Source organism: Siniperca chuatsi, linkage group LG13 (assembly GCF_020085105.1).
Source record: "Siniperca chuatsi isolate FFG_IHB_CAS linkage group LG13, ASM2008510v1, whole genome shotgun sequence".
NCBI classification, from domain to species: domain Eukaryota; kingdom Metazoa; phylum Chordata; class Actinopteri; order Centrarchiformes; family Sinipercidae; genus Siniperca; species Siniperca chuatsi.
The window spans coordinates 20,225,022-20,240,560 of NC_058054.1; the positions used below are offsets into that span (position 1 = coordinate 20,225,022).

General features: G+C 40.5%; 2 protein-coding genes across 3 annotated transcripts; one reads left to right on the forward strand and one right to left on the reverse strand.

Annotated features, from left to right (window-relative positions):
- Positions 1-4,995: 4,995 nt before the first annotated feature.
- LOC122886393 (CPD photolyase) lies at positions 4,996-10,795 on the reverse strand. Of its 2 annotated transcripts, none has more exons than XM_044218524.1 (10): positions 10,605-10,795; positions 9,996-10,345; positions 9,736-9,884; positions 8,730-8,912; positions 8,309-8,467; positions 7,530-7,728; positions 6,209-6,361; positions 5,859-5,980; positions 5,608-5,767; positions 4,996-5,503 (listed from the first exon to the last, which is right to left on the reverse strand). In XM_044218524.1, exons 1-10 carry the CDS (start codon positions 10,625-10,627, stop codon positions 5,355-5,357), a joined length of 1,647 nt encoding a protein of 548 aa, XP_044074459.1. In that variant the 5' UTR covers positions 10,628-10,795; the 3' UTR covers positions 4,996-5,354. The 2 variants fall into 2 exon arrangements, with proteins under 2 accessions (XP_044074459.1, XP_044074458.1); XM_044218523.1 differs by having other exon boundaries at positions 9,996-10,369; positions 10,605-10,790.
- Positions 10,796-10,836: 41 nt separating this feature from the next.
- On the forward strand, positions 10,837-15,196 carry LOC122886395 (UAP56-interacting factor-like). Its single transcript, XM_044218527.1, has 9 exons — positions 10,837-11,055; positions 11,209-11,349; positions 11,459-11,622; positions 13,145-13,293; positions 13,579-13,651; positions 13,839-13,894; positions 14,120-14,194; positions 14,365-14,491; positions 14,645-15,196. Exons 1-9 carry the CDS (start codon positions 10,983-10,985, stop codon positions 14,744-14,746), a joined length of 960 nt encoding a protein of 319 aa, XP_044074462.1. The 5' UTR covers positions 10,837-10,982; the 3' UTR covers positions 14,747-15,196.
- The last annotated feature ends 343 nt before the right edge of the window (positions 15,197-15,539 follow it).

Sequence of the window (15,539 nt, forward strand, 5' to 3'; positions counted from 1 at the left end):
TGACTTTCACTCACAGAAATGAGCAGAGATCTGGAAATTTCCACTTCTTGAAAACCATAAAATCCCAGAATTGGAAACAATAGAAAGTCAATGTGATGCTCAGTAGGAGTTGTGGAAGGGATGAATTGCAAAGTTTGTGGCCTCACATCACTGGTTTTCAACCAGTTTCTGTTCAAACTCAGCCTACATGGAAATTTGTAATTTACATGCATCATCCTGACATGTTTTGACTCACAACATAATGTAAGTAGAGAGTTACAATTTTTAATTTAGAATCTTTATTGACACAGTTAATGCAACTTATAGACCACCTCTATTAGAGCAGCAGATGATAGGGGATGGAAACCGAGGAGCTACAGAACTCTTACAATATTCTCATGACACCAAAATGATCATTTGAAACAAGTGCAGGGACAGGAGGTAATGTAGAAGCACAAGAAGGATATGGAGGAGGAGATAAGATTCACTGCAGAAAGGATGATGTGAGTCGGTTCATGATGAGATGAGTTTAAGCGTGAGAAAGGGAACTGACGCTGATGGTCTGACTGGAGCTTCAAGGTCATGAAAACAAGAAAAGCAGCTGAGAAAGACAACAGATGTGAGACCTGACGTGTTAAGCAGAGATCAGAGCACGGGGGCTGGGCTAGGGCTCCATCAGCAGCCCTGTGCACCTTGGTTTAGAATTCAATATCAGCAGCACAGGCAGCCCGTGGAAGCAGTGTTGTATATCCAAAACCCAACATCCAGCAGAGGGGTGGAGCATACGAAACTGTGAAGTTTATGGTGTAAATTTGGCTGCATGCATACCATCAAATAACTTCATAAACTAAACTTAAAACTGCACTAATCAATATTTTTAGCCAGTATAAGATTGCAGCTGGCTTCATTTTGTACAGTGGGAGGAAGTGGAGATGCGTTGTCCATCTTTATATACAGTCTATGGTAACGACATTGCACTTAATGATGTTCGTCAGATGGCCTTACAGAGCTAGCATGTGTTTGCTAGCACGTCATATCAACTAAAGGTGATAATATGTTTATGTTTTGTTTCCATTTTTTTCTGCTTCCCCCAAGTGGCCAAAAAATCAATTAATACAGTTTTCTTTAGATTGTCCATGTACTGTACATGATTTACAGGATTCGAGTGACGCTGACACCCTGTCTACACTGGCTGCGTAGCAAAGCAGCACATCGGCTGCAGCAGCAGCAGCAGCAGCAGCAGCAGCTTCCACCCGCAGTAAATAAACTAAATATAATCTTTTATTTAATTTAGTAAATCTGGTGCATAAGTCCTCCTTCCAGCACTTGTGCAACTATTATATTAAGAGAATGAAATGTATGTGTAATGTTAAGCTTTATGTCTTCAGGAAATGTCATTGAGATCAAGATCTCTTTTGCAAAAGAGACCTGAGAACAAATTACATGTACACACTCACAAATACTATTAGAAATATAAGCTAGTAAAGTAAGTTTCTCAGAGTGTCTCTAACTTCAAGCTGCATTGCAGTTCTTAGATAGCAAGGCCTTACAACTGAAGACACGGGTATGCTGATGCCTTCTAGATGCCAGTGATGACCATCCAACCTTTTCATATAACTCACAATGGTGAGTATTCTTTGGTGAGTATATTGTATTACACAGTGTATCACTGTTTAGTACTGTTGCCTCACCGGGAATAAACCTACAACAACTCTGGCTATTTCTGAGGTTTGCTTGTTCTCTCTCTTTGTGTGTGTGGGTGTCATCTCACAGTCCAAAGACATGCCGGTTTGGTTAATTACAAAACTCAACATAGGGTGTACCATGCATTGGCCCAGCACATAGAGAATGCTATCACTTCCTCCTATGATCCTGAACAGGATAAGCGGGTGTAGAGAATGAACGGATGGAAAATGAGACTGAATGCTAATGTATCACAGATTCCAGGGCAAATGTGGGCATGTGAGGTATGGATTTTCTTTTAAAGAAACCTGGCCAGTGAATGATAATGTAAGAAACACCATTTGAGGGCATTTTCTCTCCTTCCCTCCTGTAAATTGCTTGTACAGACCATTATTGGAGTGTCAAGGTTGTGCCACAACATTATTCAGCTGGGCACCTGGCGCAATAAGCTCACGTACTTGCAGAAAAATGTACTTACAACAATGTGGCGAATGTCCGTGTAAGCAAAAAGTAATTCAGAGACTGTAAATATTGGTAGATAAAAGGGAAAAGGGGATATCAACAGCACATTGATTAAACTCTGGCACCGCTTCACTGTTTTCATTTTCTTCTTGTTATACCAGTCTTAGTGGGTGAGATTAGCTCTGCACTCAATTTATACACAAGCTATTTCACAAAAGACTGGTAAATCCCAGGACACAGGAGTTCTGCTGTGATTGCATTCTCCTTATGTTCATAAGTCTGATGTTCTTGTGCTGAAATGACTCATACACCTGCAAAGTCAAGAAGAAGAAACCCCCCAGGAGAGCAGGAGAAAGTCACGGTTCACGTGGTCCAAACATCTCATCTTTTTGTGTTTTTAGCCACTAGCGTCGTGGCTCTAGGGAAGACAATGTCAGTCTGTCTGTCGGCCCACCGCTTTGGTGGATGAAATTTTGTACAGACATTCATGGTCCCCAGAGGATGAATCCTAATGACTTTGTTGATCCTGTGACTTTTCCTCTAGCGCCACCAGGTTCACATGTGTGGTTATATTTCCTGTAACTATACCAACCAGTTTCAGCTGACTAGCACAAGAAAGCACAATCTTGAGAGACATATATCTCTTTCACCTGAAATAAACTATCACAACACCAACAAAAAAGCTCATAGCATAGAGGAGGTTGCATATTGTAATTTGCAAAACGGTGTTAAGTGCGTTGTTACCTGGAGGGATTGTTTTTATCCACTACTGAGGGTGCAGTTAATTAGGTTGGGTAGAAGTGTTTTTTGTTTCTGCGGTTAATTACATCAGTGCTAAAAAAAACAACAACAACACATTTGCAACTGTGTAACCCAAACCCTGCAAAAACGAGCATGTGATACTGTACAAAAATTTTCTTTGTTTCCTATTTTGGATTAAAGAACATGAATTTCACTAATCAAATAATTTTCTGTCATCCATTTGACAGTTGATGCTGAAATGTATTTTTAAAAAAAACAGCATCTATGTACTGTTTTGATTAGATTATTTTTGAATGTCACTGATCTATCACAGGAGTTTGTAGATAACAATTTTCAGTGTGGCTATATCTAATTCTAAATTCAAAGTGATTGTGAGTGGATGTATGCAAAGAATAAGCAAACAAGTCCGTTAAAGGCAAAATATGCTGTGTTTCAGGTCTTAGATACATTACAGCTGGAAAAGTGGAAATGTATCAAGAAACTTGAAATGGTTTGACTTTTACTTTGTTTACGGTTCGGTATGAAAAGAGGACTAGCGGCATGGCTCTAGGGACAACAACGTTAGCATTTAGCTCAAAGGTTGGCTGGCTTGCTGCACATTTTTCTATCAGAAACCAAATACCGGCTGCCATAATTATGCCAGCAAGCTTAGACCTCAGTGTAAAAAGAGCTGTGACTGTATTCTTATAAAGCTGCGACTTCAAGTAGTTTCCTGTCACTCTGCCATGATCTATTTAATAAAGCAGGAGAGCCAGTTGCCCCCCCAACTATAAAGCTTGAAGATTACCAGCAACATCCTCTTTGAGTCAGTGTTGATGCAATGTCCTGTGTTAATACTGTTATTCCAGCAAGCCTATTGTTTCAGCACTGGATAAAACAATTCTTTACATGAAATACGGCTCATCTGTTTACAGTTGTGGCAGAAGAAGAACATCTAAATATGGACATCCCTGTCAGCTCGTATACCCACACCGTTCTCCATTATAAGCATGACTTTATTGTGGGACTGGTTAGGGGAGCACATTGAATAAGATGCATATGTGGCAACAACAGCTTTGAGTGAAACCACACATCACTACCAAATCAATTTATGTGAAGAAATGTTGCATTTTCACAAGACACGATTAGTTAGAATATAATTGACATACTGCTAAAGCGTGATTGTTTTTTATTCTACATACTGCTTTATGGGTTTACGCAACGCAAGCTTATTTCCTAAAGGAAAATAACTCATGTTTAAAACCTCAGTTCTTGTCCTGCTGTTTTTCATCCACCCACCGTATCAAGAACTGATTTACTCTTCTTCTGCAACAGCATGTGAAAGCAAATAGCCAGTGTGATTGAAACATAAAACAATTTTAAGTGCTGAGGACCGTGAACCAGTAAATTACAGTATAAAATATTATACTGTAATGTTCTTATTCCCTATAACTATAATCAACTGATTTCAGCTAAGTAGCACAAGAAAGCAGTCTTGGGAGACATATCTCTTTCACCTGAAATGAAGTAACACAATAAAAGAGCCCAAAGCATAGAGGAGGTTCCATTTTGCCATTTGCAAAACGGTGTTAAGTGCGTTGTTACCTAGAGGGATTGTTTTTATCCACTACTGAGGGTGCAGTTAATTAGGTTGGGTAAAAGTTTTTGTCTGTGCTTAATTACATCACTGCTCAATAAAAACACATTTGCAACTGTGTAACCCAAACTCTGCAAATACGAGCATGTGATACTGTACATATTTGTCTTTATTGTTTCCTATTTTGGATTAAAGAACATGAATTTCACAAATAAAATTATTTTTTGTCATCCATTTGACAGTTGATGCTGAAATGTGTTTTTAAACAAACAGCAGCATCTATGTACTGTTTTGATTAGATTATTTTGAAAGTCACCGATCTATCACAGTAGCTTGTAGATAGCAATACTACAAGCTACTGTGCTATTAAATAAATTTAGAATTGATCAAATTTAATTCTTCATTAAATTTACGACTTTAACTTTGTTTACAGTTTGGTATGAAAAGAGGGCTTTTTAGAAAAAGGAACTCTCTAAAAGAACAGCATGTGTTGTGGAATCAGTTGTTGAACTACTAACCACAAACAAGGCATCCTTTGTGTAAAATAAAATTTATAATATATAAAAGTAGCATAAAACAAAGTAAAAGCTCTTTCTGCTTACTAAGTAGGCACCACAGATCATAATCTAATGTTAAGCAACAGCACACCATAGAGTAAACTACCAGTAAACAGTTTACAGTCTTGATAAGCATAAACATGTCTGAATATTCAGTAAAAGAAACAGCCCCAAGCAACAACATACTGGGTGTTTTGAACAAAACAAGCAGTAAATGAAAAAGAAAAGAAGACAATCCACTGCAAGATAGGCTGTACAAATGTTCCCTGGGGTACAGGTGTAGGAGATATAGGCTGTCAGGCATTTTATTCCCATCCTTCAAAACATTTTATGCTTCAAAGGTTTTTGGGACAGTACTTTCTCTCAAATCGGGCTACGTCAAACTTCCGAAGGCAGCCCTTGTAGTTCATGTAGCGGATCTTTCCGAAAACGGGTCTCTCTGCCCAGCCCTGGTCATGGATGCCACAAATAGACCACATACAACCTACAGGAGGGAAACACAGCGGGGGTGGCATGAATATGTGAGAAAAGTAATTCAGTAAATTAGTGTCACGCTCGCACAAATGAGAATTTAATCTATATCCTCACCGACAAAACCGTTAGGGTCCTGGCCATCCAGCTCATAGCGATCGTTCAGGTACAGAGCGATCGAGAGCGCCTCCTCTGGTGAAGAAGTCCACTCCAGAATCTTTTTGGCCCAGTACATCCTCAAGAAACCATGCATCTTCCCCTCAGTGACCATCTGGAGCTAATGAAGACATGCAATAAACAGCAGTAAGAAACAAATCTGAACACGGACTAGTGAGCAAATGTGTTTAAATCGAAAACACTTGTTGTACCTGAGCGGCGTTCCACAGTTTGTCATGTGTCTTTGCTTTCTCCAGCTGCTCACGCGTGTAGAGATATGGCCTCTCGTCTTTGGCGTGATCTTTCAACGTCTTCTGAGCCCACTCATACGCACCTGAATACCCCCCCCCCCCACACACACACACACAATACAAGAACATTCAAAGGGAACAATAAAAAAAACAAGGACAACTTCAATAGCTGAGTCAATTCAAACATACTCTACAAGCTATCAATTTAGACAAATTAATACAGCTGGCGAGCAGATGTGAGCAGATGACTCATCTAAATGACACCACACAACAGAGTGAACGGGACGCAATTTAATGAGAACTCAACTGACCCTCCACGCTGTCGTACTTTTTGTTGTAGAAGCAGAAGTTGTCAGTCAGCTCCCTGCGCACCACCAGCTCCTCGATGAAGGAGGAGACGGACTGACCTGCGTTCTTCCCTCTGCTCTGAACCTGCAGCGCCACACGCTGGGCTGACAGGTGGCCTGAAGTGAGGAAGAAGAGATGGTTGAAGAGGATAAGATAAAAGAGGCAGATAAAGATGGACAGAATCAGGAGGCAATTACAAAAGGGTGTCTTCCCCCGTTCAGAGTTGGTATGAGGAACTTTTAAAGCCAACCTATTCTGTCATCTGGTGTCATGGTCATTTACTTTCAAATGGCACACTGGTAAATGGCATCCAGTGGTTTAATGGTAGTGTCAAGTCGTATGAGCATACAGGATATCTCCATAATCCAATGTAGATAGGATGGTGGACTGTATAATGGTTTTTCTGTTTTGAAAGGATAAACAAGTTCTGTTTAGGTAAGAATCCAAAATCTGAATTTTTTGTTTTTGTGTTCAACGTGAGTTTAGTAGGACAATCTGCTATTTAACAAAATCCCTAAGTACTTATAATGCTGTACTGTAGCGTTATATTTCCATTACGAGTACAGATCGGAGAAGAAACATCAAAGCTATTGTGAAATATGTACATTTTGTCTTTTTGGAGTTTAGAGCAAGCTTTGAATGAATAACAGAGGTCTGACAGTTGTCAAAAGCAGACTATAACCTGGAGAAGGCCTTGTGGTAGAACTGAGGGTGTACAAGATGGTATCGTCAGCATAAAAATAGACATCGCAATGTCCATCTTATCCATGTCAGGAAACTCTATATACTTGAATATAATTTACTCTGGCCCCTTCCTCAATTCCTTATTTTTATTTAATTATTAATTTAATGGCTCAACTTTCTCTCTGCTTGTATATTCCTTTTATGTTATTATATTACTTCAACATTTCAATCCTGTTTGTTTTGTTTTTGTTTTCAACAGTATCTATTTTGTTGTTACTTCATGTGAGTAAAAGTAAAAGTACCTATGTATAAATTTAAAACATCCTTTCTTAGGAGTTGTGATTCTGTTTTGGACAGGAAACCTTACATAAATTGTACAGCATTGAGTTTGTCACTGTACTTATCTTAAGTGTTATAAATAAAGTTGGTTTCTCTTAGGAAAAGACAACCGTGTGCTAAGTCCTTATGAATTCTCCTTCACCTCATGGCCTTTTTTCATTGAGGTTAAGGAAAAGTGTCTAGAAAAAGACATAGGATGTAATTTTTTTGACAGCCATGCATTAAATTCACACCCACTATCTTTTTTATGGTACTACTGACCAAAGCGGATCCAAGGGGAGAGCTGGCTGAGGGCGGCTGCATTGGGGTCGTTGCGTTGGGTGTCAAACTGTTTAAGGCGTACATCAATGAAGGACTCCAACATGGCTATCCCTGCCTTGGTGCCTGGCTTAGCCCACTCCGGCATTCCGACTGCTCGGTCAACCTGCAGGGAAGCTAGGGTTTTGTCCCAGTCTACTGGCTGTAAGGTGAAGGTTGGAGAAAAGAGAAAAATAGGTCACAGCTGACAGTGTTGAACTAAAATATACACTGTAAACATCAAAAGAGGTGAAGAAAGTTCTGAGCCTTTCATCTACTTTACGTTATCAGGAGGCTCAAACCAGTGAATTGCATATCAATCACAGCACTGCAGTGAAAGCACACACCTCTGCAGCTTTAATACCTAGTGCTGGGAAGGAAATTTTAACTTTTGAACAGTCAAAAAAATCTTCTGTTTATATTCACTCGTCAATAAATAATGTGCAGAGAACAGGAGTGGCTGAAGGTTGAACAAAGTGCTTTATTGCAGCAGTCTGACTTCCAAACTCCCCATCAATGAGCTCACTGACAGCAGACTTATCCCTTGTATTGATCTTAGGAAACACTTCCAAATGAATATTGTTAGGAGAAGCCAAATTACAATTGTGTTGTCTTAACTGATTCAGTCCTTGAATGTGACATAAAAACATAAATACATGATTTCTTTATTCTCCTTACAGCAGCATATTAACTTTTATTCACAACAATCTGAATGTGCCCTTCACTGTTAGTGTAGCACTTACTTTGGCAGTTCTTGTAGCTGTGAAGGGGTGTTTCTCTACAAGAGGAAAATCAGTGAGGAACTCTGGCAAAAGCTTGTTGATTTTTCCTCTGATTGTCCTGGCGGCGTACTCAAGTTTAGGCGATGCTTCCCAGCAGGTAACAATATTGTGGGCATCAACCTATAAAATGGAAAATGAGGTGTATAAATACTGACAGCACACATGTGCACAAATAAAGGCAATACACATAAAATGAGAGGGAGGTCAATTACATCGTTTTTCATATTTATTTCTTTGCGAACCAATGTGATGAGGACAACAAACAGAGTAAGGACATCAGGGAAAGATGACGGAGAAATCAAACAATAATATCCAATCGGAAATAACCAGGATGCAGAGCATCCCATCAACACTCTCTCCCTCTCTGACAGAGAGTTTTTACCTGTATGAGGGGAATGTCCTTTGGAAGCCTCTTTTTGACGTCCTCCAACCACTTCAGTGGCTCTCTGAGGGGGGAGAAGTCTGTCACCACCGCCCCCAGGCAGCGGTCTGACACGAAGCCAGGGAGAACTTCCCCTGCTGAACCATGCAGCAAATGGAACTGGATGTCTAAGGTTTTGCATTCCTGTTTGGTAGCAGAACAACAAAGTTATAGACTTGGTTGTGGGTTCAAGTACCTGGATCACAAACCACTGAAAAACGGGCCAAGAAATTGGATGTTATTTGAACAATGTATTTGACTTGTGTGCCTTATAAATGCCCCCCAAACCTTCACACATTACACTGTAATGTTATCTGTAACTACACCTATACTCAGTAACGATACATGTAAGGGAGCCACCTGTCTTTGATTTTAACTAGGGTTGCAAATAATGATTTATTATTGAATCTGTGTCTCAATCGTTTATCATTTCATCTTTAAAACCTTATACAGTAGTCAAAAACGCCTGTCACAATTACCCTGTTGTTTTGCCCGACCAACAGTTTGATATGATAAAAAGTGAAGCAGCAAATCCTCACATTTGAGAAGCGTGAACCAGAGAATGTTTGGCATTTTTACTTGTTTATTCACCTTAACAATTAATACATCATAACTTTAAGTGATTAATTTCCTGTCAATACAATCATTGACTTAATATTTTCAGCTCGTCAAAAATGACAAATGTCCACCTCAGGTTACCAGATCCGGAGTCTGAAAGTTACCAGATTCTAACCAACGTAAACCTGCAAGTGTTCATTTTATATTTGTATTAAATAAAAAAAGAAAGCAATACATTTTTGTAGAGCCTGCAAGTGTTTGGTGGTATTTCTTGATCTGGTTGATTTAATGGAATAAATGTAATGTAATGTGTGTTTTTTCTGTTAATCAAATGAATGGATAAAATGACTAATGCACTACTGGAATTTGTGGCTGTGGTCAGTACATTCAAAAAAATCATAATCAATACCTTTGCAACTTCTTCCAGACCTTTCAGCATAAAGCTGTAATGTCTCAGAGTGGAGAGTTCTGATTTTGGGACATCCAGGCAGACGCAGACATGCATAGGAAGGTTCTCCTTCAGGGCAAGCTGCTGAGCGTGGACCAGCGCCCAATTATCTAAAACACAGAGGGGAAACACAGAAAACATGTTGCCAATGGAGACATGGAGAAAATACAAGTCCAAAAAGGTCTCTCATTGCACTGCTGGTTGTTGTTGTGAGTGTTTACCTTGTACTCTGTGGTCTCTTGACATCCAGTACAAGACACCCTCTGAGCCCTGCTTTATCTTTTCAGTGTCAGATATAAAACGGAGGCGCTTTTTGTTGAATTTCATCTCCTTATTCTTTGTCCTCTGCTGCTTCACAAGGTCCTGCAGCCAGCCCCCAGCTCTCTCCTCCTTCTCCTCCTCCATGGGAGCCAACTTCTGCTGCTTGGCACTGGGGTCTTTAGCAGCAGCAGCAGATGTTGCCTTGCGTTTTTTGCCTGACATGATGGTTTGACTGGTGAATGACTTGGTCAGGCAGGAGAATACTGAGGAGGGCCTCTGATTACTGTGGGCAGCAAGCCTCAAGAGTTGCCTTGGTTTAGAGGAAAAAGATGAGCTGCAGGTAAACCACAGTGAAAATGGTGGGGGAAAACTCATGATAACAGCGTGCGTTTGCAAAACATTACAGACACCAAAAAATAACGATAACAAGCTTATGTTGGACTTAACTGTGAAGACAGAATGCATTAAGAAACACATGCCAGATAGTGACGATAGAAAAAAAGCCAACAACACGACTAGCTAGAGAAGCTTCTCATTCAAATGACCGTCGCGTTGAAGATATAACTTACCTCCTCCAAATGCAGTGCAACATACAATAAATAAAACTTGAAGTAAGTCTGAAGCGAACCGAGAGAAACCTCCGACAGAGAAGCGGGCTTTTTAGCAGTCCAGTGACGAGAAACACGTTAGCTGTTTCCTATTATACAACCGGTTTCACGAGCCCGCTGCTGTTTAGGTTTTATAACACACTGTTTTTGTTGGATTGAACTGCATTTCCCACAATGACAATGGAACGTCTTTGCAAGGCATGCGCGGCGCCGTTTGCGTACTTCAGAGGCGGTTCTGTTACGTTAGCGTAGCCTCAAAAGGGACGGTCAGCTGGCACGATTGCCAACTATTATTGCATTTCTCTTTGCATTCGGGGGTTCTTGTTGTGGTTTTAAAGCATGAACAAAAATTATTTTACAGCAGGTCGGGGGAGAAGACCAGCAGTTCCCGACAAAGTCGACATGTCATTAGGTAAGGCCCCCGATGGCTAACACAAACGTTACTAAAATAGAGTACTAGCTAATGTTTGCTACTAACTGGTGGGAGGTTGCCAGTAGCTAGCTAGCTAAATGTATCTAATTTGAGCATTTAGACGCCTTGTTTATCGTGTGATAAATTTAACAGATGACATCATTCGGTTGAACAAAAAAGAGCAACAGCTAAAAAGGAGACAGGCCACCGTGAACCGCCGACCTGTCAAGAAGAAAGGCCATTTAACCCAAGGAAAGGGAGTTTCGTCAAGGACTGCTGGGCCATTCCAGAGAGGTGTGTGCTAACACTTTCTCGTTTCTTGTTTGCTTGGTAAGCTTTACTGTTTTTTTTCTGTCGAAACAAACCTGTACATGTGTAATGTCGCTAATATTATCTTTACCAGGAGGTGGCGTGCCCCGAGGAGGCGCACCTAAGTTAAGAAACAGAAGGGTCCCTCCACCACCGGGTCGACGACGGGGTCAAGGGGTTATCACAGGACTGGCAGCCAGGAGACCAGCTACCCTGCTGAAACGAGTCGGAACACTTAACAGAGCAGCAATCAACCAGGTAGCTAATGGAGGACATACTGGCGTGCACACCAGGTTAGGAACATGTGTCTGGGCAATTACAGTAGCCTCTGATATTGGCCTGAAACCTCATTTTAGACTGCTGGCAACGTTGGCATTTATGCACAAAGCTTATTGTGGCATCATAACATTAATGTAATCGAATAAAAAAAGAGAGAGAACATTTATTATGTATTATATTCTCTGTAATGGTGTAAGTTGTCTGTATTAGAGGACAAACATGTTGAGAAATCCAACATAGAACTAGCAGCCTTCTTCAAGCTGTTGGCATATCATTTGTGTCATGTTGAAAAGGGCAAACACTGGTACAGCAATTTTGCAATACCATGTCAACTTATCTGTCTTTCAGTAGGCATATTATTCAGTAGGAATGTTTAGACTCAAACAGTGCTTAATGCTGGCCACTACGACACCGTCTCCTGAATACAAAGTGTAATAGGAAAATCATTTTTAAAGTAGTAAAAACAAAGAAAAGCTAAACAAAATGAAGCACAGAGACTGTAGGAGGAAAAAGAGAAGAAACAGTACCAAAGATGAATTACACTGAAACTATATCTATGTGGCGTTGCACCGAAGCTTGATCTTCGGCAAGACCTTATACAGCATGCACTAGCTGACAAAGAGAGATTCAGAAAAGACAAAGCTCAAGTGCTTTTCAAAAACTTGTACATCATTATTTTGTTACCTTGGTAACCAAAGCCAGTCTTGCTTGCCTTTTCTATGAGCAAGCACACCAACAGACTGTACTCCTCCTGCTTTAACGACCTGGATCTGCCTGACCTTCATCACGCCCAGAGGTTTAGTTTTCTCCACATCCTGTTGCCTGGCAACAGACATCCACGGCTGCCATCTATCCAGAAGCTAACTTTGTTAGCTGCCTCTCTCTGTTGCTTGCTCCAGACGACCTTTTTAGAAACTTTTCCATTTTGTTTCCCATCATCCCAGGATTGTTATCTCTTTAAGGCTAATATTAATAAGAATCTCAGCAGATGTGATTGGGACTTTGAACCGTAGCCCACCACAGTATCCTTAATTATTTTTCTTTTCTATTTTTCTTTTTCTATCAAACTTCAGTAAGCTCATTTAAAACTGTGTTTTGCATACTTAATATTCAGTTGTCATCCCACTTGGGGATTCATTGACTTTCTGTAATTCTTATCAAAGTTATATTCTAATTATTTCCAAAGCGCATACAAAAATTACACACTGAAATTCTACTGCTATATTTTCAAGCTGATTGGGTTGATCAGGTAGGGGTCCCCTCTGAGCTTACCTGTCCTTTTAAGAGTTAAAATGATGAAGCAACTGTTCTCATATCAAGCTGCATCACACTTAATTTCAGACAGTAATCCATAGATTCAGCATAGTCAGCTTATTTATTCAAATTTCAATGGTGGTTTTGTTTCCTTCGTCTCTTGCTGTCTATTTGTTGAAAGTCCAGTTTAAAAGGTTTTGCCTTTGGTTATGATGTATCTGTTTTCAACTGCACTTCCCTTTTTCAGAAAACAAGACAGAAAACAAAGCCCTTCATTCAACGCCCTGAAGCCCAGTACAGGAAGACAGAGGTACAGAGGCGGCCGTACAGGCAGCCCGATCCACAGAGAGGCCAGAATGCGACATCAGTCAGGAGACCATTTCAGCTGCAACGGCGGTGAGAACACCTTATAACAACTTGTGTACAGTCCTTCGGTGCACTTGTGCTAATGTACAGTTCTCTCTGAATACAAGGAGAATTGTGGGAGTGGTGTAAGAACAGTAAGTCAGGCAGTTGAGGCAAAACAAATTTTTAAGAGGTGTGATCTAGAGTTTAATTTGCTACTTTTATGTGGTTAACTGTGTATACAATATACAGCAACACACACACAGTACACTTTGATAGACCTGCACTGAATACACAGATGTATTTCATTACTGTTTTTGTGGTGCACTGATGCAGACCACTGCCGCCTGTCCAGCACACTCAGAAGGAAGCACGCCAGGCCACATTTCTTTTTCGCAGAGGACTCAAGGTACATGATGGTTATGTGTGGCATTGAGAGTTGCTAAATGTCTTGTATTTGTAGATTTACCTGAATGTGTCATGGACTTTCTGTGAGGATACTAGTATAACCTGTTTATAAGATCTATCTCTAGACTAAATCCAAATCTCAACACACCACTGTATTTATTCTTCATGTCCATTGCTCCATATTACAGGTACAGGCCCAAGTGCACAAGCCAAATCCTCAAACTCCTCCAGTCAGAACTCGCCAGTGAGTATTCTTAAACCTGTCTATTTTGGCTCTAGTTGTTAAAATGCCTAATTTCCTGTATTACTTTGGGGGGTGTGTGTGTGTGTGTGTGTGTGTGTGAAGAAGAGGAAATTGCACTGAGGATATGAATCATTTGGAGGGGAAAGAAGACCATTGTTTGCCATTTAAGGGTCAGTGTCTGTTGTGCTTGTGTGATACAACACAACTTTTCTGTTTATCCACCAGGTGGCGCACATCAACAACCAGCAGTGGAATCTTGACTGTTTCAATTGACAACCCCACAGCTAGGACTCAGCCTGAGTAAATATCCCAAACCCTGCAGAATCTTTAGTCGCTGGTTTTAGACATAATTTAGGAAATGTATTATATGTGCATTATATTACATACACAATTAAATTTGGAAGCCTACATGTTGGTTATGACGATACCACCAAACATCACATATAAGAGACTGTGTGACTTCTTCGTAGGCCTCCCACTGCTTGGACCCTGCATCCCCCAGCTGCCAGCTCTGCTCCTGTCAAGGTGGAAACGGTGGAGAAGAAAATACCAAAAGGAGTGCCTCTGCAATTTGACATCAACAGTGTTGGGAAACCGGTGAGAGCATGCTGCTTCGATTTCTGTATGGTTAAATGCACAGGCATAAGACCATTTTAAATGCAATTGTTTATCCCCACATTGTCTGTCTCAAACATAGTGCTCGATTAAAAAGTGTGTTAACATGTCTCTGGTGTACTTCTGTTTCCACAGCAAACATCGATGACCTTGAATGAGCGATTCCGCATCCTAAAAGATCAGCGCACCGCCACATCACAAAGCAGTAAAGGCAGCCGGTTTGTTACCGTGGGTTAGCCGGCAATGAGACAGCGACGAGTAATACTCAGAATCCCCTTTTGTCCTGCTCAGACCCACACAGCGAACCCCACCTGTCTAATGAATGGGACGTGCTGACCCACTGAGTGACTTTACTAATGGGAGGGAGGGCAACTGTGGGACAAACTGAGAACTCAAGTGTCAGTGGAAGAGTTTGTTTAAAGTAAGTTCCCATTCTTCGTCCATATCATTATACTGGGCTGTTTTTATTGTGGATGTCCTATTCAGGGAAGGAAAGTGCGCTCCCCCCCCCCCTGCTCTTTGGACTTGGAACCGTTGACACTGTTATGAGGACCGTTTTGGAAGTATTTCTTTTTCACAGAGGACTGCTATGTATTTGCTAGGGTGGCACGTATGTTCTCAATACCCTGTTTTGACATTTTTGAGAATTTTGTAATGTTTCCTCAAATAAACAAGTTTCTCTTTAAAGATTTGTTATAGCTTCAAATCAGTATGTAGGACACTGACAATCTTCTCTTGTAAGCAAACAGTGCCACCTGGCTGTGAAACATAAACTAGCCACCTCTGGTTTTTATGCGTGTATCCAGAAAGTTCCCTTAACACGTCCTTTGCGTTTATAACATTGTATCCTGGTGTCTGGTTTATGAACGGTAGAAAGAGGATCTATTCAAATTCAATGCTTTATCTAGAGCAATTTGAGCCTCCTGAAATTGGCACATTTCAGATAGTTTTCCAATAAAAGGTTTCATGATAACACTAGGAAATGTTTTCCAGTATCTTGTATTAAACTTGTTCCTGGAACTTTGTAACA